The following is a 24,321-nucleotide window of genomic DNA, read 5'->3' on the forward strand; positions in this document are numbered from 1 at the left end:
GGGGGGGGGGAGAGAGGTGATCGGGGTGACGACAAGGTGGCTCGAGGTGTTGTTCTCGAGGTGTCGGTCGCGGATTCGAGGCGGGAATCCGAGGTGAGAGAGAGAGAGAGAGAGAGAACGAGGGTGGATGAAAGGATAAGAGGAAAGTGCTCGACGAAGAGACATCACCGTCGAGTGTATCGATTCGGAGAGCGCGACTTTCAAGGCCGCGGCGTCCTCGTCGTCGGCTCCTCGATCCTCACCAGCATCGGAAAGGGAGCACGGAATTCTCTCATTTTCTCTCTCTCTCTCTCTCTCTCTCTCTCTTTCTCTGCTCAAGATCGAGAGACGTAGATCCGCGAGCCACGTTCTCGCGCGCGTCGCACGTCGATTCCTCGAAGTCGAACTAAAATTAAACCCGGCCCGGCGAGGCTCGCTGATTCTTTTCTCACGTCCGGCTTCTCTCTCGCGGATCGCGTCGTATAGTTTGAGAGAGTCGTTCGCGCTCTCGGAGAATCGGCTCGAACGAGGGATCGACGGTGCGCGCGACCTTCCGCCGAGACGGCGACTTCGCGGGCGCGTACCCTCGGGCCGGCGCGCACCGGCGAGCCTCGACGGCGGAGGCGTGATCATTACGACGGATCAACGCTCGATTCACCGGTGCTATTGCAGAGATCCGGTAGGGTGCGCGAAGAAGCGGCCGAGGCGTCGGAGGAGAAGGTGGCGGATAATGGAGCGACGTCCGGGGGTGGGCGCGTGCGGACGTTGCTGACGAGCGAGCACGAGCGCGACGAAGACGACGATCACGACGAGCAAGACGACGAGAACGAGGAAGTCGAGGCAGCGGAGGCGGCGGAGAGGAGGGCCGACGACGAGGGAAACGTGGAAACGAACGACGGCCGCGGCGGCCTCGAGAGATGCAGCAACAGCCACATTCCGGCCAGCAACCGTCCGGGGCGCCGAACGGGGTGGCGGGGGGCGCCCAAATGCCGCAAACAGGTGGCATGAGCCCGGCGCAACCTGGCGCGACCGGCACCGCCACCGCGTCCGCCAATCGGGCGCAGGTTAACGGCGGTAGATTCGACTTCGACGACGGCGGCACCTACTGCGGCGGCTGGGAGGACGGCAAGGCCCACGGACACGGCGTGTGCACCGGGCCCAAGGGTCAGGGCGCCTACTCCGGCAGCTGGCATTTCGGCTTCGAAGTCTCCGGCGTCTACACCTGGCCTAGGTGAGTCGTTCACATTTACCTTCGTTAACGCTCGTTAATGTGCCTGAGCTCTCTCAGGATCGGCGAGATGCTGAGATGATAAATCACGAGTGATTACGGTAAATCGTTGATCCAACGCGGCATACGTAACACGCTCGGCTGGTCGCAGGGAAGGAAGTAATCTTGCATTCTCTCTCTCTCTCTCTCTCTCATTCGTCGCACTCCCGAGGTTCGCACGGCGACCGCTCTTCCATCACCATTCTTTGCTTCGTGAAGAATTAACGCCTCGACTCGAGCGTACGGATAATTTTCAGGCTCGTTATCCAACGTCGCGTTACGTCGGCGGCGAACGCTCGGCGTTATCAACGCCCGCGCGTTACTCGAGCTCGACCGAAGCTATTTCGAAAAGTTGCCGCTCGATATCTGCAGAAAAAATGCATTTCCGGCGGGTGCCCAATTAGATCTCATTGACGGTTCATCGTCGCCTTTGCCTCCGTCAAATGGACGAAACTCGCGCGGCGTCGCGCCACGCGCGAGATGAGCGAATGGCGGACCTTGACACTATTCCGGCATGTACCTGAGAGGGAATGTCCCGATCCTGCGAAAGTGGGTCACCGAGCGCAAGGACAACGAGACCGGGTCACCGGGATTCGCGAGCCGCCAGGACCTAGTTCAGGGCCGTGCAGGATAATCGTTGCCGAAAATTCCGCGCCGGAAAGCTTGACATTTTTCTCGCCGAAGGTTCGATCGGTTTCCTTTTTCCTTGTTTAAATAGAATGAATCGAATATTGATAGAATATTAATGGAGCGTGTTTGAAATTCCGGTTTCGAGAAAACAGGTTCAAAAGGGATGCCAATTCGTTACAAATTGGGCTTTGTCCAAGTCTTTTGAATTCGTAGCGTCCCTCTTTCTTCTCGTTAACGACGACGCCACCGACGATGAGCATTCCGCACTGTTAAAACCAAACCGTGCGCGTTGGTATCCTTGAATTATCGATCGATACTTCGGTATATTTCGATACTACGATCGGCGCAACAGGGTGCTTATCTTTTCTCTACAAGGACCGCGCTCTGTGCGTCGCAACGTTCGTCATTCTTTCGGTAGCGGGATAATCGCTGAAACATCCCGCCTTCTTATTCTCGGGATTTCAATTCCGATAGGTCGTAACGAGGCATTGCGACAATTTGAAAAGAATTCTACGGTATGCGCGTGCACGTGACATGAAAACCCGAAGGAGGTCTAACGATCGTATCGGGTGTTTCTGAGTCACGCATGCAACGGAGACCTAATTGAGTAAAAGTAGTAAAGATGTAACAACATCGAGATAACACGCAACGATTTCGTTCGTGGTGTTTACGAAACGCACCATTCAAGCTACCTATTCTCGATGCATCACAATGTAGAACAAGATGATCGGAAAATGGGAAACGAGGTGTATGAGAGAAGAGAAATTGTCAATATATATATATATATATATTTCAAATAGAATATTTATTAAAATATCTCTCTCTACACGGAAAAAAATAATCTTGCTGTTGTAGTGAAGCCATTGTTGCTACAGCATATTGATTGCGATAAAATTTAATCGGCATAATCAAATTAACGAACTATTCGTAATTAGAGTATAAACAGGATTTGGTCGCCAGGATAGAAAATGTTCCGCTGAGTGAATTTAACCGTAGGACGCATTAATTTATTGTTAAAACAAAATATTGTTCTTCTACATTTACTATCTTATTCTTCTCTACAGCAAAATAATTTTTAGATTCAGCAGAATAATTCAGCGAATGGCGATTAATATTCACAACCAATCGTTTTGTTGTACATATTCTGAGAAAAGAAATACTTAAAATTTATTTATAGGATATCAGATTTATTTCTATGAAATAATTAGTGCATTGAAATTATACATGGAAAGAAATAGTTTGCTGGCATAGTAAATTTTACGCTGTCACGGCAAAATCTGTTAGTTACTACACTGAGAAAAAAGTATTTAAACATTTATTTGTTGGCAACATTATAAAATTTGCTACACCAGCAAATTATTTCTTTCCGTGTATAACTTCAATATAATAATATAGCTTTAACGTAACAATACACGTTTAATATTCAACATTGCTTTAATATTCAACGATCTCCCGCTTGTTCTACATTTATATACAAATTTCAAATACACGTTAGGAGAACCCACGCGATAACTTGTATAAAATAATAATAAACTCCACTTATTCGCATTGCTTGTTATATATATATACATATTCGAGTTTCTCACATTCACTCCATTTCACCCGTGAGAATCGTCAGGGCGAATGTGAAATTTCCGCCACGTATCGCATTGTACGAATGTGCGTTCGAGTCTTGCTCACCCTCGGTCGTCTTCGGGGACTGGGATCCGTCTGAAAGTAAGTCGGTTTCTCTCTGGCGCGGTTTCCGGCGCTGGGGGCGCGAAAGAGCGGCGTAAAAACGAGAGAATGGGGTGGGGATGAAACAGAAGATGAGACCTCTCTCTTCTTCTTCTTCTTCTTCTTATTCTCAAGCACGTATCTAGGCCGAGAGAATTCGTCGCTTCGTTTCCGTGTAAACTGGAGCAAGGTCTTCGACCACGTTTTCCTAGCAACATCCTCTGCGACGGCGGCTGCGCTCTAGATCGTAACAATACTCAAAGACGAACTTAAGAGTTCATAGATCGGATACGTGTTGTCGGTATCGCTGCGCTTCGGAGAATGTCCGCATCGCGTGCCTGGAATTTCGTGCCTCTCTCGTGTTCGTTTCCGCCTCGCGACAAGTAAAATCGCGCCGCAAAAGACATTTCACACCGCTCGTAGGGGAGGAAAGCTTCGGCGAGAGGAAAGCTTGGATATATAAGCACCGGATAAAATTTAAATTACAAAAGCCGGCCGATTTACGGGCGAGATTGTTTGATCAGCCGTTAATGTATCTCGTGAGACGTCTATTCCCCGCGAGATAAGACGCGCCTTTCTTTTATTCATTTTTTTTTTCTTTCAAAATTCACGCCACAGGAATACGTAATCCGCGTTATCGTACTAGCAGCTGTATTTATAATTAGAGAGCGTACAGCTTTTGGTAGGGACAACCTGTGCATCGCGTCGGGGTTTATAACGTTAGTTAACGCGAACTGCAACGGATCACGCGAGAAAGGTAGACATTTTTGTCACGCGATGAAACGCGACTGTTTCTTCGTCACCGAGAAGAAGGAAAGATTTGTCCGTTTCCGCTGAGAGAATTCTCGTATTCTTATATGCCGCTCTCTTTACTTAAAGAGAGTATTATAAATCTCAGTGTCGTGTTTTCAATGACTATTATTATTATATTACTGTAAAACGGGGTTTTCAATTTTTTCGCAGATTTTTCCGATTTTCTTCCGAGGAAAAATGCGAAAAATCGGTTTTTTCACTTTGCAACCCCCTTGATGATCGTCTGTAAAGAGATGCGAGTACGATTAACGATCCCCTTTCAAGAGATTCGCGCTTCGAGAGCTTTTCACGCTTTTCCCCCCGATACCGACGGAAGATTGTGTGTAATCGTTCGCAGAAAATAATTAAAACGTATTATTCTTGACGACGCATTCCTCGGGAGATTCTCCGCGAATAGAGCAGGTCTGACGCGAGTGAAGATCTAATCATCGTTCGCGGGCGAACGGGGGCTCGCTCGATTAGTTCCGCTCCTACGATAATTATAACTGTCGTAAAAATACTTTTTGAAAAAAGACGATCGTAGGCGTGCCCTTTTTTCCACGTCGGCGTGACGTGTCAAGATCACGTCGCCATTTCGATCTGCGCGTCCTGGCCACGAGGAGGAGGAGTGGAATGTCGTCATCGTCGTCAAGAGCGACACAACTTCGAATGATCGTCGACGCTAATTAGACGAGCCCCCCCCCCCCCTCCAGTTTTCTTATAAAGACGCGAGGGATCGTGTAAATAGTGGCGTGATTGTCAAGGATATTCGTGCGGTATCAGAACGCGCGGTTGTCGAAGGTTGTCGAACGAAAGACGCGGACACGGAATTGCCGTCGTAGTTATCGAGTACACTCGGCGAAGGTGACTCGTCTTCGGGAAGACGACTAACGAGACGCGAACTACTGTTTCAGCGGATCAGCTTACGAGGGACAATGGCAGAACGGCAAAAGACACGGTCTGGGCATGGAAACGCGCGGCCGGTGGCTCTATCGGGGAGAATGGACTCAGGGATTCAAGGGTCGTTACGGAGTTCGACAGTCGACCACCTCCACGGCGAGATACGAGGGCACGTGGTCCAGCGGCCTGCAGGACGGCTACGGGTCCGAGACTTACGCCGACAGCGGTGAGTGAGCGAACCGGAAAGGAATGGAAAAAGTTGGATGAATAAGATATAAGAAATACACCCTTCGCTGCGCGCGGCGGCGGTAGCGGCGAAGTTCGACGACCTATTTTCAGGGACACCTACGAAAGCTGGTAAAACAGCTGTCGTTGTGACGCGGATTATCGATTCGCGATGCACGCGGTTACCGAGGCATCGTAGGTACCAATTCGACAAGTCGACCCACGCGTTCTCGCAGTTCGTGCTCCCATCGATTTTTCCTTCAATCGTTAAAGCAGCGGGTGAGGGCAAAATGGCCGGCTTGATTATAATTTTAAGATATTATTTTATACACTGACCCGAGTCGAAATTTTCGCCCTGTGTTGAACATTTAATTTTGCAACGCAATAGGAGCTGAGACGAGAAAAGAATTCTAATTCTAATAATATAATTTATTTATCTCGATTCTTAAATCTCGCTGTTCTCTATAAAATACAAGAGAAAATCTAAGAAATAGCTGAGTGATTCCGAACAGTTCCATAGTAGATGCTGAGTAGCTTTTTAATTTGAGACTCCAGAGACACAAGACGATCATTGCGCTTGAGACTAAGACTTAAGGTAAAAATAGAAAACGTCATCTTGAACCGATAAGTCATCCAACCATTCTGCCCTAAGGCCGTAATTTCGCACGCGCGGACCAAGTAATTCGCTTCCGACGACGTGAAAACGACGTGAAAACGGCGCGTCGGAAAAATCCTCGGTCGGAACCTTCGAGGGGTCGGCCTATGAAGCGAGACATCGTCAGTAAATAAATCACCGAGTTCGTCTAATAAAATTCCACCGGTGGGAGCCGACTTGGAACGCGATAAATAAACAAAGCGAGAAACCGACGTGGCAGAGCGTCGATTTCGCATTATCTCGACGGAGATATTTAGTTGCGCCAAGATTAATGGCCGATGTGGCGCAATCGGGACGTCTATAAAAATTGACACGGTATTTAGAGAGAGAGAGAGAGAGAGAGAATGATTCTCTTCTTCTCTCCGAATTCCTCCGCTTTTAAATGGGGAAATAACGGTGTCACGTTAATGAGCGATTACCACCGTTTCGATTGATCTTTCGAGTATTTTCAGTTCTCGTTTAAATGAAAAAAGCGCGCGCATAAATCCTCATTAAGCGGGCTGCTTTTCCGAACGCGGGTAATTACTCCGTCACATCTGGCGAATTTCGTTATTACGATATACCGATCAATCTCGACGAGGTGTCCGATTCCGGCGGCTGCGGTTCGCCGGCTGTCGTAAATGAAGCACGAGAAAAGTTTGATCGCGACGGATGATGTCACCCGATCGATACCGCGTCACGAGGGGGCGTCTTCTCGAGAGCGTCGGAGAGATTGATGGTACCGTTGCGCGACGATTGCGACATTCCTGAAAATCGATGCGACCTTCGACAGCCTCCTCCCTCGTTTCGCGGTCCTTACGTCCTGTACACTCGCTTCTTTTCTTTTCTCCGGGGAGAGACATCTCTCTTTCTTTCTGTTGCGCGCGCGCTGTTATTGACGCTTATTCCAGGCTCCTTGGTACACGGGTGACGTTGCTCTTACAAGCTGCTACACAAAACTTGGATGTATTTATTTATATTTTGCACAGAAACTTGATTCCGAGAAACATCAATTTTTCATACCTATAAAAGCAGAGAATCCTCCTTAAACCCCACCGTGGAACTCACGGTCGAATCAAGCGGAATTTTATCTAATTTATCGCGGAATACGTTAAGCAGAGCTGGTAACTGTCGTCACTGCGGTTACGAATAAATGATACGTCGCTAGACGAGCCGTGTCACACAGTCTGACCGATGAGGAAAGAGGAGGACGATCGATCATCGCTGGTAAAACGTCATGAAGTATTCACGCGTTATCTAGCGCGAAAGATCGCGAAGTTATACGTCCGCGTGCAACGTATAGGTGGAACACCGGCCGCTGAATTAAGACGGGGTGTCCCTCGCATGGGATATTCGCCCTTTTTCTCGCGAGATGAGTTGTTTGCGACGCTTCGCGCGCGGAGGAATGTTAGGGTTATGACAGATGTTGAATCTCAACGGTCGCGAGGCAAGTTGCCGGGCAAACCAAATGGAAGATCTCCCTGTAACTTTGCGGCGAGTTTTGGCCTGTTTCGCTGTTGCAGCGACAGGATATTTCGAAACACTCCAAAGTGCGAGATTTTCGCGATTCCCTCGCGCGATTAAATCGCGAACTCTTCTCGGACGGTGGGGGAGGGGTGGAGGGGTAAGCGAATCGAACGCCAAACGGCGTCCCGCGATGCTTCCCGGTAATACGCGCCATTTGAATGATTAATATGCGAAATCTCGCGATCTTCCTCGTACTGCAACCGGAATTCAGAAACTGGAAGTGCTCTGACACGGCCACGTCACGTCGGACGCGCGCACGAGCGAGCGAGCGAGCGGTGTACATTATGCCCAACCGAAAATAGCGCGTCCGATCGCTCGACGGAAATCAGTCGACTCGATATTTATCGTGCGCCATAAATCGCCCGATCGTAAAAGAGAGAGAGAGAGAGAGAGAGAGGAGATTCGCGTGCTCCGATACGAAGCTCTAAATCAATTATTATCGAATTCTCCGGTGACATACGCTTCTTCCGTATCGCGGCTAATTTTATCCCCCTCTATTTTTTCCCTCATTGTATACGTAAAAATACAAAGCTACTCCGCGATAGAACACACGATATCCCCTATTATCCGCGATTGCTTCAATTTCCTGAAGATGAACCAGCCTAGGTAAGTGAAAAGGCGGGCAGCTGGGCCGTTTGAGGTCTAAATAAAGCGCTGAAGAGCATCGGGCAGAATGAAATGCAATAAAACTTATCCGCGCCGCCGACCACTCTCTCTCCCTCTCCCTCTTTCACTCTATCTCTCTGCCTTTTGCAACGGGGGTAAGTGAAGTGTTAGCGTTATTTTGACGCGAGAGATCGAGCCGGCAGTTTCCTATCGAAAATCGGCCGGATGTCGAGGCGTTTATCGCGAACGCTGTTTATATAACGCCGTCCGGTATGCGCGCCACGTTTCACCGCGTCCGGCGAGAACAAGCGCGACAGGAGCGACCGCGAGCTCATTAAATCATTTCCCCAGCCGCGCATCAGCCGGGGAGAAATGAGATTCCGCACTTTCGACTGACACAGGGAAGACCGGGGCTAGTTGGCTAATTCATTATTTCTATTGTTTCTAACACAGAAGTTATGGAATCGAGCGAGTAAGGATTTCGTAACCATCTTTGACAAGTTCGAAATCCCCTTGCTCGATTCTGTAATCTGTTGGAAAATAGCAGAAATAATCGATTAGTCAGCTTGATCCTTTTAGTCAACTTGCCCCAGTTTCTCTTGTCGCTACTAGAAATATCCTCATCGTCTTCTCTTATTAAGCGAGCTTACGTGAAATTCGGATCGGAATGAAAAGACGACTTCTCGAAATTCTCAAAATTGAAGCTTCGCTAGCCTCGCGCAAGCGGAAGAGGGGATGCACGTGTATGCGCGTGGAAAAGGGCGAGTCCACGCGAACGACGTCGTCGGCACCGTCGCGGACGCGCCCAACTTTTTCGCGGAAGGCCCGGTTGGTTCACCTCCTGATTTGAACCTCTCCGTTGCGGGTCAAGGTCGCCCACGGTCTTGCCACCTCCACTCGCTTCCACCGACGTTTCTCCACCGGTGCGGCGCCGCGCAGAAAAATAGATGACCTGGTCTTTTTAACTGAACTAAGCTGACCTAAGATCATTTTTTTCGTATGGGTACGAGATTCTCACGGTTCGGTGCGCGTAAATTTCTCGAACCGATGCAATCGGTCCAGCTGAAAAGGATAAAAAGTTTCTCACTTTTTTCCCTCCTTCTCTCTCTCTCTCTCTCTCTCTCTTTCTCTCTTTCTCTCTCCGTCTCTCACGACGCTCTGTTTTCTTTACTCTGCGCTCTGCTCGAAAATCCATTGCATTAACGCGCGCCTCTCCGCGCTCAATTAAACGTCCGTGCCGCGAATTTATTTCGCCCTATCGGGCTCTTTCCCTCCAGCCACCGCCGACGCTATAAATTTCTTCGTGTTGCCGGCAATCTTCCGCCGCGATGCTCACGATCTCTGTCCGAGGTAATTTGTTCATTCCCATTCCCGTGCCGTACTTGCGTAACGCGCGCATGCAACAGTAAGTGAATTTGCGAGTACTCCGCGTCACTTAAGCTCCGCGTAATGCGCGGTCTGATAGGAATGGAAGTGGTCGTGGGAGAAATTAACGAAGAGTCTTCATTTCGTCAAGATTCTCTCGGATGACTTTAGAATCGATTCGGACGATCGCGACGAGCTGCGTCTGCCGCTCGCTGGGAGCTTTCTAAATACCGCCACGTACTCTCAGCACGTGCGAATACTTTTTTGCTAACGTGCGAGAAACGTGCTGCAACGTCGGCTCGCAAACACAGCCGACGATCACCGCGTAAACATCAGCGATCTATATTTCGCGTATCTTTGACGTCGATATGACCGCGTATCGACAGTACGTCGTTTAAAATACCAGGCTCATACTCCGACGTTTGATCCGGACAGGTTGGCTTGCTTTTATATTTCCCATAAAGAAAAAAAAAACAACCTTGCGCCGTGTCGCGATATGTTACAGCTTGTTGATTCTGCGAATGGCAATATACCGCGGGATCCTGTCAAATTTGCATATTACACCGCAAATCTAGCCACTTGTCACTCAATTATCTCGTTTTGCAGGTGCATCGAATAAATTGCATAATCATTACGCATAACGATAATAACTTTCGATTCGTAATTATACGTCGAACGAAATTCTCGCTACACGGCTGTTGAATTTCAATGCGCTCTGTGATTAATTCGAAATTAACTCTATTACAAAATGCGCCGCTCTTTGCGAGCCCTCGTTCCGTTTAATCGGGAGAGGCACTCGGACGTAGAAAAAAAGGACGTTCGAATATTTGAAGGAGATTATTCGGATATTAAATTATCGAGCAACATAGTTCCATCGCGAGATCGCAAGTAGCGCGGATGAAGCGGTTTCAGGCTGCAATTTACCCTCCCGACGATTATTTTGCCGCTGGAATGAGTTATTTCCTACGCGGCCGTAGCAGATTCGTCTGCCTTTGGCCGCAAATTAACATACCCGCGTGAACCGTGCGCGCTCCTAACGACGTCTGTAAAAAATGTGCTAAACGTTTCGTGCGCAACCGACGGAAATTGCATCGCAAGCTTGATAAACGTCGCCCCATCAGGCCCCGCGAACTACGACGAGGAGGGCATCCTCGTCTGAGATTTATCGGCGTGCGGCATGCGTGCACGCGCCCGCAATTATCGTCCGTAATTAAAGGTCCCGTGTACGAAGGTATATTCGTGGAAGTATCGCGTTTCGCTGCTGAACGAGCGGTGCAAAAAAGAACGAGCGAGGTCGAGGGCGAGCAAGCGAGTGGTATGTTTGGTACTGAAAATAACCATAATTTTCTAGCAAATATAAATAGCGGCCGTTAATGAAGAAACATACCTGTATGTAAAGACTTTGAATCGCTCCGAAAAATTATGAATCGTATCATGTGTGAGTGAGCATTGAATTATTTGCTGGTAAATAGTCCAGTATATATTAAGCAAGAGGGATTCTTGGTTAACGATTCGGTCACAAATCGGCCGGGGGTGTTAGCTTTGGCTGTTAAAACGTTTGGTTATCTTATATGGATGTGTGTCCAGTTTCAACGGGTGTCTAACCGCGATGCATCATCATCATAGTTTCGGAGTGCGCGGCTTCTTCGAAGCGCTTTAGCGAATAATGAATGGACGAAAGTAACGAATGATTCATCGAGAGAGAGAGAGAGAGAGAGAGAGACAGGGTCGAACGGTATAAAACGATCCGTTGCCGTCATTCCCACCGTTTAAATTCGAAGAATGCTCTGCCCTGCTACTATTTTCTCCTCTTCGTCCTTCCCGCGAAAAGATTTTTTACGAGCGCGTTTTTCTCTCGCTTGGCTTTTCGCGGCATCCTCGATCTTCCTTCCGTCCGTGTTTTCTTCCTACGTACGCGTGCACGCACGCACGCACGCATTCACTCGTGCACGTACGTACGCGCGTGCACTCGTTTTAAGCTTCTCGGTCGAGTTAAGGCGCTTTCCGAACGCCATTTCATTTCTCCCGTGGCACGTGGCCGAGGCATTTATTTATAAATACCGACGCTGACGCGTGCGCGTCGGTGTGAGCGCGCGCGCGCGAGAACGCGCTGTCGATCGCGCGTGTGGAGGAAAGAGGGTAAAGAGGTGCAACAACACATCGACCTTCTCCTCCCCCCGTCTTCCCCCCGGCCGCCCGACGTACGCCTCCCTCCCTCATAATATCAATCTCCAGACCCTCGTGTTTAATAGACTTCTTGAACCATCCGCACGCCTTTCTGATAAATCGTCCGTGACTTAGCCGCGGTCTTTCGATAGAACGCGCTCCCGCGCGTGGCACATGCGCGCGTGTCGCGCGAAAATTATTGCAGCGCCGGCACCGTTACACTGCGGAATAATTTACGAGCTAATAATTATTTCGGAAGAATGGCGAACCCATCCGCCCCCTCCGCCGGCTCGCCTCTAACGTGACACCCGGGGGGGATTTAATTAGAGCGTGATGGGGAGAGAGAGAGAGAGAGAGAGAGAGATATCGCGCCGCGCAAAAGAAAAGAATGTCGAGAAAATAAATCGATACCTTGGCACGTAGAACGACCGATATCGTGCTGCGGTTTAATAAAAAGACAAATGTCCTACATATCTCTGCACGCGGCCGTAGAGCGCCCCTCCCTCCGCTCTCGAGTCCCGTAAAACGACGCGAAACTTGGAACGCGTTCTATATCGGAGGGAGAGAGAGAGAGAGAGAGAGAGAGAAACGGCTGCACCGATGCGGGTCTCATCGACACGACACAGTTAACGTTTAACGGTAACAATGACGGAGGGACGGTAACGGCGCCCTCAGGAGGCCCGAGCGAGCCGGTTACATCGCGCGAATCGTCCGGCGAGCAGCCCGTCGCATAATTAAGTCCGGCGTGTTATGTAAGCGAGACCGGGTCGTCGCATACGACGGGGCGCGAACGACCGCTCGTTCTGCTCGCCGCGTGGAAAAACAAGCGGCGACAAAGAGCCGAACAACAATCTCCCTCGCGCGCGCGAGTAATAAAAGGCTCCGCCGGCGGCGCGTCGTAATCCACTTTCTTGCGACGTGCGCGCGAGAGAGTGTGTGTGTGTGTGTCGCAACAACCCTTTATGCAAATAGCGATGTATATGGGGTACGTCGTCGTTAATATTATACAAGCGTGGGTTACCTTGATGAACCGTTTTTACCTACTTTACACGGCTGTTATTCCTGATTTTTCCTGGCGTCACACGCCTTACGTCACACACACTGAGAATCCGCTAATCGCGTGTCCTGAAGAAGGAGAGTAAGAGAGAGAGAGAGAGAGACCTTAATTATAGATTTTAATCGACGTTTAATTAGCCCTCATCGAGCCGCAGACGATATCTTAGGAACGAGGACAAGCGGTACGTGAAATCGCGCGGGGAGATTTCGGGGGGAGGGGGGCTCGGACCGAGGAGAAATGTAAAATTGATGCGACAGAAAGAATATTAAATTAGCCGCCTGGCTAGTTATCCGAGATATGAATTCTCAATCGCTAGGTGAACATTTCACGACGGCCCCAACGCGCATGACTCGTCATGTAGGACGGTGGATTTTAAGTGCGCGCGCGAGAGATCGCGTATATTTTTATTACCGGGACATCACACCGAGAAACATTCCCGCGGCCGGCCGGAGGAGCACACGGCCACGTTCGTTTATTACAACATTGACGCGCCGCTCGACTCCGATGCACAGCTATGTAATCGCATGCGTGGCGCTTGGATCGAAGCCGCGTGCGACGCGACGCACGAATATCGTGATCAATAAGAAGAAAGCCGCTCGCAACAGGCGGCTTTTTCATACCGACGAGTGCGCGAATTGCGCTGCAAACGCGCAGCGGCGGAATGGAGATTCCCGTATATTTCTCGGTGTATCTCGAACCCGGGTATCTCCTCGCAAGTCCGGGGGGATCAATCGTGAGAGAGTAGTTTGGCGCATTTCGCGAGTCGCAACGTTCACGGATTAAGCCGGGATGTCCGTCCGCTCGCGGGATTTACTCGATGACACGAAAGCAAGAAAGATTAGCGAGAGCGAAGCTGCTTTTTTAATCCTCGCCACCCGCCCGAAGATCTTTTTCCACCTCGCGCAACTAAAAACGCCGATATTTTCTGTTCTTATTTTCTTATGTAAAGGACACACCGAAATACGTAATTTGTGTTTCACTTGTTCCAATTTAACATCCGATGTTGATGATTCCGAGTGATTCTTTTCACATCAATGTTTATACCTTTTGTTACTTTCGATTATACAGTTTTGAAATCCCGCTTTTTTCACCCACCCGCGAAAAGAAACCGGAAAAACGCGGATAAGTAGAAAAAGAAACCCTGAATTTTATCCAAACTTTAAAACAGTAACTTTTGATTTCAAGAACAATGTTTATACGTTAAAAGCCTTTTTATCCATACATCGAAAACTCCTTTTTCCAATGTAAGATGCGTAATTATAAAGTGAGGTCAGAAACGACCGCAGGTTACATGGCTCCGGGTTGCACGAAGTCTCAGGTTATACAAAGTCCCAGAGCGGCTGGACGGCGAGGGTTAAAAGAGCCTTCCATAGACCGGAGTCTAGGATACACTAGGATCAGGACTCCCGATAGTGGTCTCAGGTAGCGGGGCGTACCCAAAAAGACAGATGGGACGGCGGACAAGCTCGTGTAGGGTGGTTTGTGACGATCCGGTGGAGGCTGCGGACCGAAATACACTCGCACGGCCAATTCTCACCAACACCGAAACCTTTTCCGATGCACGTGCAACCGACCACCATCTCGGCAGATGGCCGCGCTATTTCAGGCGGGCTAGCCAGTGCCATGTAGCGAATCAGGGCCGTGCGGTGTGCTCGGTCCACCCTGTACATTATTCCCGCGGCCACCTTCGCCGCCTTCGTCCGTCCGATCCGTGAAAGATCCTACTCACACACAGCGTGTTGGAGAAAAAAAAAACACGAGCGCGGACGACAGACGATGGGCGGGATATCGGCGAGAAATTTCCGCGCGCCCAAGTCGCTCGAGATGATTATTTTTTACGGGCTTAGAGAGGTATCGACAAGCGAGAGCCGTGCTCCAGTTCGGTCGCGAATCTTCCCTCGCCCTGCGCTCTTCCCGCATGACAGACATACGGCAGGAAGGCTCCTCTTCCGCGCTAAACCTGTCCCGACGAGCCGAAACGTCCGTACTGGGAGACGCGGAGCGGCGGGGAATAAAAAACAATTTCGTGCCGGACTATCGATCGTTCCACGTGGCGGCGGATAATTGCGATAGAGCGCGAGAGAGCGCCGGATTTAACGCGATTTATAAAAGCGTTGCGCAAGCGTACGCATTCCAGCTGCGTTCGCAGACGCACCCGGACGGGTGCGTATCGTTCATCGAGTCGAATATATCGAACTGATGAGACGCCGCGGGGCTCATAATTAATTCGCGCGAGCGAGCCGCGCTCGAAACGAACGGATGTTTCGCGGCGCAGGGCTGAAGTCGAAAATATCCGCGTCGAAACTAATCCGCATGGAGCGGATCGCTCATTAAAGTGGATTAATCTCGGGCGCGCGAGGAGCACCATCGAAAGTCGCGGCGCAAATTCACGCGCCCGGCGGGAATTAGAAGCTCGACAATAATTAATCTGGGTCGTTGCTGACGGGCAGGCGAATCGATACATGATGGCGCGCGATCCACTTTTCCCAGGTACAATGTAGTACCGCTCGTTTAATGTCCCCCTCGGACTCGGCGGCGTCTGGACGGCCACGTCGAGGCGCTCGCTCGAGATTCGTCGTGCCATCTGGAAATTGCTCGTCCCCCCCGTCGACGACGATACTTCCTATCTCGATTACCTCCACACGAGCGTCAACCGCGCGAACTGACCCGGGTCAAATCCGCTGAGGATTAATAAGTGTGCACACTGAAAAAAGTGCCACCGTTCAGGTAATATTGACTTGATTCAAGCAAAGTGATTTAAAACCCGACGCTCTCGTTGACAAACATTTACCGGAAGTAGAAATCTAATTGACTATATACACGGAGAAAATATTGTATGGTGAGAGCTGAGACAGAATTTCGTAATGTTGGATCATATCGGATTTATGACTGAAATTATTATCTGTGCTGTGATCTTTAATGATGATACACGATGGAGCACATCACTAACGGTCACAAAATACGCATTATAATTTCAATTATTTTTCTGGTACGAATAATATGATATATGGTTGGATAAATTATGTTCTCCGTGTACAATATGATATTTCCTTCGAATAAGTGGATATTAACTTGTTGAAACAATCGCAACAAATATTAAATTCGTAATATTGCGGATAACAGAATTTATTTTTAGGTAATATTTACTGGACAAAAAAATCGTAATTTAAAACCACTCGGCTTATTCAATGGGAAAAAGAAAGTATTTCATAATTCTAGTAAACATTCTCTTAAATATTGGAAATTTCACACTGACATTCGGTGATTCATTTATAAATTAGTATCGCGTTCAAGTAAATATTCATTACGAGCTAATAGATTTAAATTGATCAAAATCTTACATAATTTAAGAGGCTGGAAAACAAACAATTACGTTCACTTGATCTTAGCATTTCTTTCTCTGTGTGCGATAGAATAAAAAATTGCACACACAGGCACATACACACACACACACACACACATAAACGATGCGGTGAGAAAAAGTATAGGTAAAAGTGCCAGGTCGTTGTTTCAGAGAGTACATTTTAAAGCGAGAAAATCGATCGCTCCGTTTACTATGATCCGATATAATTGGTCTACTTTCGCACGTGCGTATGTGTGTGTGTGTGTGTGTGTAACGCTTCTGTAATAAGAATTAAGTTACCGCTTCTGAGAGCTCTTTCTCTCGCGGAAGGAGTCGACGGTGTTTCGCGCGCGGAGAGCCAATTGCACGCGGCGCAGTAACAGGCGCGCTTGCGAGCTTTGGCGAAAAATCGCCGAGCGAAAACTCGTTACCCCGTCGATCCGGCAGCTAGTTCACACACACACACACACAGCTGGCAGAAACGCTTCGCCTTCGAATGCTCGAGGGGAACGTAATGTTTGAACGCTCGCGAACGTTCACACTCAGCCGCACACATACTCGCGCTCTTTTCACGGCGTCGTCGTGCTCGCGGCCGTGCCTAAAAATTAATTGAAAGCGCACGGTGTGCATTCAGACCGTAGTCGCCGCGGTGGCAATTTCGAGGATTCGTATACATTGGCGTCTTGCGAGCGCCGGGAACCGCCGGCGTGACCCACTTGCTTAAACGCTGGCGAAATAATATTCCGACGTCGCGAGAAGAGGGGAGACGCCGGGCGTCGCCGTGTATAGGGTATCCCGTCGACACCGTCATGCCTGTTAATGACAGATTCCTCTCGGCGCGAATCGAATTTGCGAGCCGCTCCGGGCGATGGCACGACGTCGGAGGAAGAGGCGGCGTTTGCTCGCGAAAAGGCTTCCCGATCACCGGGATTAATCCCGATACTAATTCCGTCGGCATTAATGACGAGCGGGCCCGCTTCAATATTGCGTATTTCCTCGTCACACCGTGTGCACGCGCTCGAAACGCGCCTGCCTCTCGACCGTGCCGGAGAGAAGAAAAGCTCGTTGCATACAGCGGCGCACCGAACGTCGACGCGTCGCGGTGCATTCGAGCGATCACGGACTTGTTTAGCATGCCAATAAACGCCGGCCGAAACTTTTCGCTGCGATCGCGATACTGTGTCCAGGGATACGCTGGCTGCTCGGAACGCGGAATGGCATGTTTTTTTTTTTTTTTTTTTTTCGGAAGAATGTAGCTTATGCTCTTTCTTTCTCTCCATATGCAAAGTAGAACACGCATCGAGCGGCTGGCCGCTCTTCGCGACATCCCCGCGCACGATGAATTAAAAATCAGGATTCTCTATACGCGTTTCTCTCTCTCTTTCTCGATTGCGCTACGCGGACGATGATATATTAAACGTAATATATTAAACATTGACATATCCGTTAAAAATACAGAATAAAACTCACGTGTGTGTGTATAAAACGCCGCTGCGTAACGACGCGTAATAAATTTGTTCCGAGCTCGGAAACGGGAAAGGTTACTTTTTCCGCGTTACCGTGCGGCAATTTTTTGCCGCGGCAAGAGATACGCGTCCTGCGCATCCGTTCCGGTAGTTTTTCATCGATTTGGAATTCGCACGTTCTGCGAAAAAGCACGCGCGCCCACACGCGCACGCGAATGCATTCCACATCCCTGAGCGGGGCACGCGCAACCGTCCGCCTCGTACGCCGTGACTCACGCGAGACATTTTGAAACACGGTCACGTTTTGGCAAAAACAAATACGCCTTATTACCGAGTGCAGGCAACCCCCGGGCATTCGTCGTAATCGACTGACGCGCGCGACTTTCGATACACGCGACGAATCTTTCCCGCGTGCATTCCGCGCTCTCCCGCTCGGCTCTTCTGAAAATGCCGAAGCCGAACTTGACAACGCAGAGACGATCCTCAAAATGTGATGTTACATAAACACGCACGATCACGCTTACGCTTTTTGTATTTTTCGTTCATGCATAGATCTTACGTAAATATAAGGTGCGATATAAATGCACGTGGGAAAAATAATTTTATTATCGTAGCGAAATTATCGTTGCTATTGCACATTCATAGCGGCAGAAATGAAATTTAATTGGCACAATCGAATTAGCGAATTGTTCATAATTAGAGCAGAAACGGTTCTGCTGACGGGACAGAAAAGATTCCGCTGAATGAATTTCGTCCTTAGGACACGTTAATTCGCTGTTAGAACAAAATATCGTTTTCCTACATTTACTAATTTGTTCTTATAGAAAAGTAATTTGTAGATCCAGCAAAATAATCCGACGAACGGCAATCATTCTCAATAAATCGTTTTGGCCACTTAGTATAATGAAAATGCATTACCACTAGACAGCAACTGGGCGGGTGTCTAGGAAACCTGCATACATTTCTACCGGGGAGCCGATAAGACGTAAACGTTGCAGAAAAATCAACGTTCTGTCGACGGAACTTTCAAGTACGGCATTCCTTAATCTTCGCGTGTTTTTCGTCGCTACTGCCGAACTATCGCGACTTTATCTCGGCGGTCTGCGGTGCCACTTCGCAGTTAACGTATATTAATCCACGTGGAGAGAAGGAGAAGAGAGGCAGAGAGAGAGAGACTCGCACGCCTTAATCCCATAGAAACTACTTCATCAACCTTAATGGACATGGGGTGGCGTGCGATTCGCCGATGGAACGTTCCATCTCCATTTCTACTTCCATTTCCGTTTTCACGTCCGTTAATTACGTTATATCAATGATCTATCGCAGGGACTTATCAAGGTCAATGGCTCCGCGGTATGCGGCACGGGTACGGCGTGAGGGCGAGCGCGCCGTTCGGCTTGGCGAGTCACTACAAGCCGCCGAAGCAGGTGAGAGCGTCCCTGACGTCGTTGAGGAGCGCGGACGGAGGGCCGGTGGTCGCACCGACGCCGGAGCCTACCGACAGGAGGGACCGTCGCGTGGACGACAGCCGAGGGGGCTTCGTCCTGAAGGCCAGGAGCGACGACCCACCCGCTCGGAGAAAGAGCCTGACGGAGAAGTCCCTGAAGAAGGGTATCCTCTCGGTAAGATGATCTCTCGCGGTGATCAACGGAAAGTCGTTCGCCGTTGTCGAAGTAACCGAAGTGTCCTTCTCGGTGCAGGGCCTCAAGATACGAAAGCAAAGGAGCACGGGCGACCTGGAGAAGCGCGGTACCGGCGGCAGTATTAGGAGTAACGCCAGCTCGGCGTCGTGGATGTCGACGGAGAGCTCGCAGAGCCAAGCGTCGGCGTCGGTCCACACAGACAGTAACGCGTCCTTCGTCATCGAGGTAGGAGTTCACGCCACTTCTTTCTCTCCCGGCGACTCGATTCGGGATTCCAAGCGGATTTGAATGTCGTTTCCTCCATAAAAAATTTCCCAGCACGTTTAATCCGCCTGTAAACGATCTCGGCTATACGGCTGATCACCCGGTTGATCGTGCTTTGAATACAAATGGAATCGAAGAAATATTGCCCTTTGACGGCAAAAGCCCCGCTGTACGCGCAGCGGAACGCGATTCGATATTTCGATATTTGTAAATCGCGCTCGGCGATTGTACCCGAAGCATTCTCAGTTTTACGTTAAATTACGTTACGATTAATTTATAGCGTTGCATTAATATCGCATTAGGAAAAACGCGTTGTTCCTGATGGGAAAAAACTCGAAAGTTCTAGCTCTTGAGTCTATTACCATACGAATTAGGTGAAATATGATAGGCGATTGAGTGCATATGTGATGTATACAGGGTGTTGCGGCAATATATTGAGCAATACGCCGGGTTGCCGTTGTAAAGGCACGTGTGAGAGAGTGAGAGTGCGCGTGCAGCCGGCCCCGAGTCTGCGCGGCGCATTCTCACTCTCTCGTACGCGCTTTCGCAGCGTCAACCCGGCATACTGTTCAATACGTCGATGCAACACCCTGTGCATATATTCAGAGGGAAGCTGCCGTAGCGACGCGTGGTAGTGAAAGGGTGGAAAAACGGGAGGAACTTTCACGACTGCACAATTCGAAGGTGGCCGACTAACCAAAGCGACGTCGATTCGCAGGACGAACAGATGGACGCGTCGGTGACCGAGACGTACCTGGGCGAATGGAAGAACGATAAGAGGACCGGTTTCGGCATATCCGAGAGGAGCGACGGGCTGCGGTACGAGGGCGAGTGGTTCAACAACCGAAAGTACGGATACGGCGTGACTACGTTCCGCGACGGCAGCAAGGAGGAGGGCAAGTACAAGAACAACGTGCTGATCACCAGTCAGAAGAAGAAGCACCTATTCCTGATCAGGTCGGCGAAGTTCCGCGAGAGGATAGAGGCGGCGGTGAACGCCGCCCAGAGGGCGAGCAAAATCGCCCTGCAGAAGGCGGACATCGCGATCTCCAGGACGGCGACGGCGCGAGGCAAGGCCGAGCTGGCCGACATCGCCGCCGAGCACGCTCGGGAGGACTCCGAGCTGGCGCAGCAGACGGCGAAGCAATTCGCGCCGGACTTCCGACAACCCGGCCTGGAGAGATTGCGGAACCGGGAGATACCCAAGTACGTGCCGCCGCCGCAGGACACCGTGCCGGGGAAGAGTATCCTCCACAAGACAGCGAATGTCGATCAGCCGGGGGCCACGCCGATGAAGAGCGCCTCGTCGACCGTCGACTCCGCGACGACGGCGCCGACAAGCACGACGGCGAACGCGACGCCGGCCGTGACCGTCGCGGCGGCGAGCACCACCGCCAGCAGCGTGATGCAAGCGATACGCAGGGCCAGCATGAAGCCGCCGAGTCAGCTGCCGCCGATGCAGAACCAGATACCGAACCAGGTGCCGCTGGCGAACCAGGTGCCGATGAACCAGCTGAACGCGCAGACCACGCTGAATCCGTACCAGCAGTACTCGCAGAACCCGGTGCCGACGAGTCAGTACCCCAACAGCATACCGAACCAGTATCAGCCGAACCAGTACGTCCAACAGCACCAGTACGGCCAGGGCAGTCCGTACCAGACGCAGTATCAGCCGACTAATCCGCCACAGGTCGATCAGTACCCCGGTTATCAGCAGCAGCAACAACCGATCGGCTTCCAAAATTTGCAGGCTTATCCCAGTCAGCAGCAGGTGATTTCGCACGCGGTGTTCCGCGCGACTTCTCGTTGCCGCTTCTCCTCTCGCCGATGATTCGCGCGCGCAGCTTTCCTGTCTCGCGTTTATCTAGCGCGTCGTCATGATCTACGAACGCCCCACGCCAATGCCGTGTCTCTCTTTCTTTCTTTCTAGATGTTGAGTCCGCAACCGCCAGTTACGTACGATCCGACGACACTCGCCCAAATGAATCAATTTGGAGCGCAGCTTTACGGTGTAAGCAACCCCCAACGATCTCTCTCCTCCCCTCACCTCCCCTTCTGCGGTTTGGTTTCGCCTGCGAGCAATATACTTCGCACTTAACCCAGCATCAGCGATTGTTACTAATGGTCAATCGTTAACCGAGCCCCGTCCGTATAACCAACGTTTTTCTTTTCTCACCCCCCCACGTCATTTTTTGAGTGACGCACATATCTCGAGTTGGAACACCTTCGTGCACCTCAAAACTGCTATTGGATTCGACGATCCCAACTGACCCCATCCCGTCTTTCTCTTGAACAAACTACGCACGATTGCGCGCGGCTGCACCCGCGTTACCCGATGAGCCTGCAGAATTTTGGTAGTCCCTAACGACGCGCATCGCACAAGTGACAGGACAAATACAGGATGCCTCGATAGATCTAGATAATACGGCGCCGTCAGCTGCTGAAATAGATTTCGATGACAGAGTCAGATAGCGCCGGGTATACGAGAGTTCCTAGTAATTCCTAGTTTCTAGTCACCGCAGATTTGTAGCTCGGGAAAGAGAAACGCAAAGAGTCGGCTCACGATGTGCGAAGTAGCCGACCAGTGTATTTGTTCTCGCGATTCGAGTCAACTGGCAGCCGCTAGAGCAACGTGAAATCGATTTCAGACGGCAGTACCGAACCAGTACGGGCCCGGCCAGATGAATCAGTACAATTCGCAGCCGATGTATACGCAGCAACCGTCGCAGCAGTATCAGCCCGACGGTGCGATCGCGGACGGAACGAGACCGCCGAGTTCTACGAGCTTACGAAGGAACAGCCGAGTGCTGAGTCCTCAGGATCGACCGGGCACTATCGGCCAAACGTTAAACGACAGGTCCTTTACGTATTACCTTCTTTTCCGCGACACGCGGAATTTCAAACGTCACGCTGATGAGTTGGCGAGTAATCAATCGCGTTACGTTTCGCAGGCTGGATCATTATAAGAGGCCACCTAGTCGCGACAGTTCCGTGGATCGTTACGCGAGAGCGCATTCCCGACTGACCGGATCGAGACAACCGTCCGTCGACAAAACCATACCGAATCCACCCACGGACATGCTCGACAGGTGAGTGACGTGGCGCGCGAGCGGTATATTTTTACAACGAATCAATTTATTACCCGCGAGCGTACATCATGCCGTTTTACGTATCACCGATTCTTTCTGCCTTTCTCTCCGTTTCTTTCCAATTTATCGGTTTCGCCTGTGCGCCGATTTTTGCATCGCGCCCCACTGTTGTCATTGTGCCTTTGAGCGTTTGATTCTTTGCAACACGAGAAAATGTTGTATCTCGTCAAGTATGTGATCCAAGGTACGTCGAAGTAAAGATCAATCTGCCACGCCGCTTTCTTCGACCGGTCGTAAAATCGCCGAAAACAGAAGATTCTCGTAAACCGATGAAAGTTTGTAGTGATAAAATCCTTATTATAGGCTCTGACAGAATATTCCATGACGAGAGAAAACGCATTGCCACGGCAACGAACGCGAACGACCACAATGACGAGAATCCTCGTCATCGGTAGTCAAGGAGTTAATGTCCTTATCCGTCTACTCATTCCTCGCTGGAAATTCTCATGACTCGTTCTCCATCTATTACCCCCGACCGTTCTGTGCGATTGACAGATCGACGAGAGCTCCGAGCGCGATCCGGGCGGGAACGCCGCTGAACGGCTCCGTGGTAGGCAGCGGCGCCGCGACGCCGACGTATACGGCGCCAACTCCTAGCCAATTCGAAGGAGCCCTCATAAAGAACCGAGGCCTTGGGCAGGACATCCTGCCGAGTCCTGGACAGCCTAAGCGCACCGAAAGCCTCTACGTGGCTCAGTCTCGCGGACCGCCCGGCGGCGGCGGTGGCGGCGGAGGTGGTGGAGGTGGCGGAGGTGTCATGCCGAAGGTGAGTCCTTACTTCCTCATGTTTGCTTTCTTCGCTACGTATTATACACATATACGTACGACACATACGTGTGTGTGTATAATAGGCGCCGCGTGCAGCCGTACCAACCCGTCTCACCGTACCGACGACGTCCTGGCACTTGCGTCATTCGCCTCGATAAAGGAGTCGCGCGTGTGCGCCGCACGGATCGTTCCCTCGAATTTCCGCGGAATCTGCGTTTTACCAAATTGCGGCCACGATTCGTTTCCCGGCGGTTCTACAAATACATTGATTATCCGTGCGAGATAAGCGGGTGTGCCACAAAAGATCGACCGGGAGGATTTTGACATTCCGCATATTGACGTCAATCCCGTCGCGTTTCGCCGGGGCTATATTTATCTCGGGCGAATGTTGTTACTTATTTTATTCAAGCGGTGCGCGAGCGAGCGCGCGCACCGCTTTGCATAGTTTCGCGAAAGAAAATCGCGGCCTCCCTTTTCGAGACTGTTTCTCGCTGTTTATCCGTTGTCGGAATCGCGAATCAAGCGCGCGATGTTCCCTTCTTTCTTCAAACGGATCTCGAGTTCCTCCGGGTCGATTTACGGCGAATCGCGGAATCGGATCGGCGAAAAATAATGCAATTCGCCGAAGCGATTTCCTGCGAGGAACCTGCCGAGAAACGAAACGAGACGCCTTTCCAGGACCGACGTCGGAAATAACTTGGACGGTCGTTGCGCGTTAAACAAGATAACAATCGTTCGGCGTTACTGCTATTTTCCGATAATTCCCGAGAGGAATTTCCTCGCGTACACGTCGAACGATAACGAATGAGTTTATTCGCTCGCAG

General features: G+C 50.4%; 1 protein-coding gene across 5 annotated transcripts in view; it reads left to right on the top strand.

Moving 5' to 3' along the window:
• The window catches only part of LOC106746732 (junctophilin-1), a 40,552-nt gene that overhangs the window by 4,807 nt on the left and 11,424 nt on the right, over nucleotides 1-24,321 (top strand). For all 5 annotated transcript variants that reach the window (XM_014623642.1, XM_014623641.1, XM_014623639.1 and 2 more), the window contains exons 2-10: nucleotides 652-1,210; nucleotides 5,299-5,510; nucleotides 19,000-19,295; nucleotides 19,374-19,541; nucleotides 20,299-21,351; nucleotides 21,511-21,591; nucleotides 22,229-22,437; nucleotides 22,532-22,669; nucleotides 23,225-23,495. In XM_014623642.1, coding sequence (XP_014479128.1) covers nucleotides 897-1,210; nucleotides 5,299-5,510; nucleotides 19,000-19,295; nucleotides 19,374-19,541; nucleotides 20,299-21,351; nucleotides 21,511-21,591; nucleotides 22,229-22,437; nucleotides 22,532-22,669; nucleotides 23,225-23,495 — 2,742 coding nt within the window. In that variant the 5' untranslated portion in view covers nucleotides 652-896. The remainder of the gene's footprint in view (nucleotides 1-651; nucleotides 1,211-5,298; nucleotides 5,511-18,999; nucleotides 19,296-19,373; nucleotides 19,542-20,298; nucleotides 21,352-21,510; nucleotides 21,592-22,228; nucleotides 22,438-22,531; nucleotides 22,670-23,224; nucleotides 23,496-24,321) is intronic.

The sequence above is a fragment of the Dinoponera quadriceps genome, unplaced genomic scaffold (genome assembly GCF_001313825.1).
Source record: "Dinoponera quadriceps isolate SergipeBrazil2010 unplaced genomic scaffold, ASM131382v1 scaffold1565, whole genome shotgun sequence".
Lineage (NCBI taxonomy): Eukaryota > Metazoa > Arthropoda > Insecta > Hymenoptera > Formicidae > Dinoponera > Dinoponera quadriceps.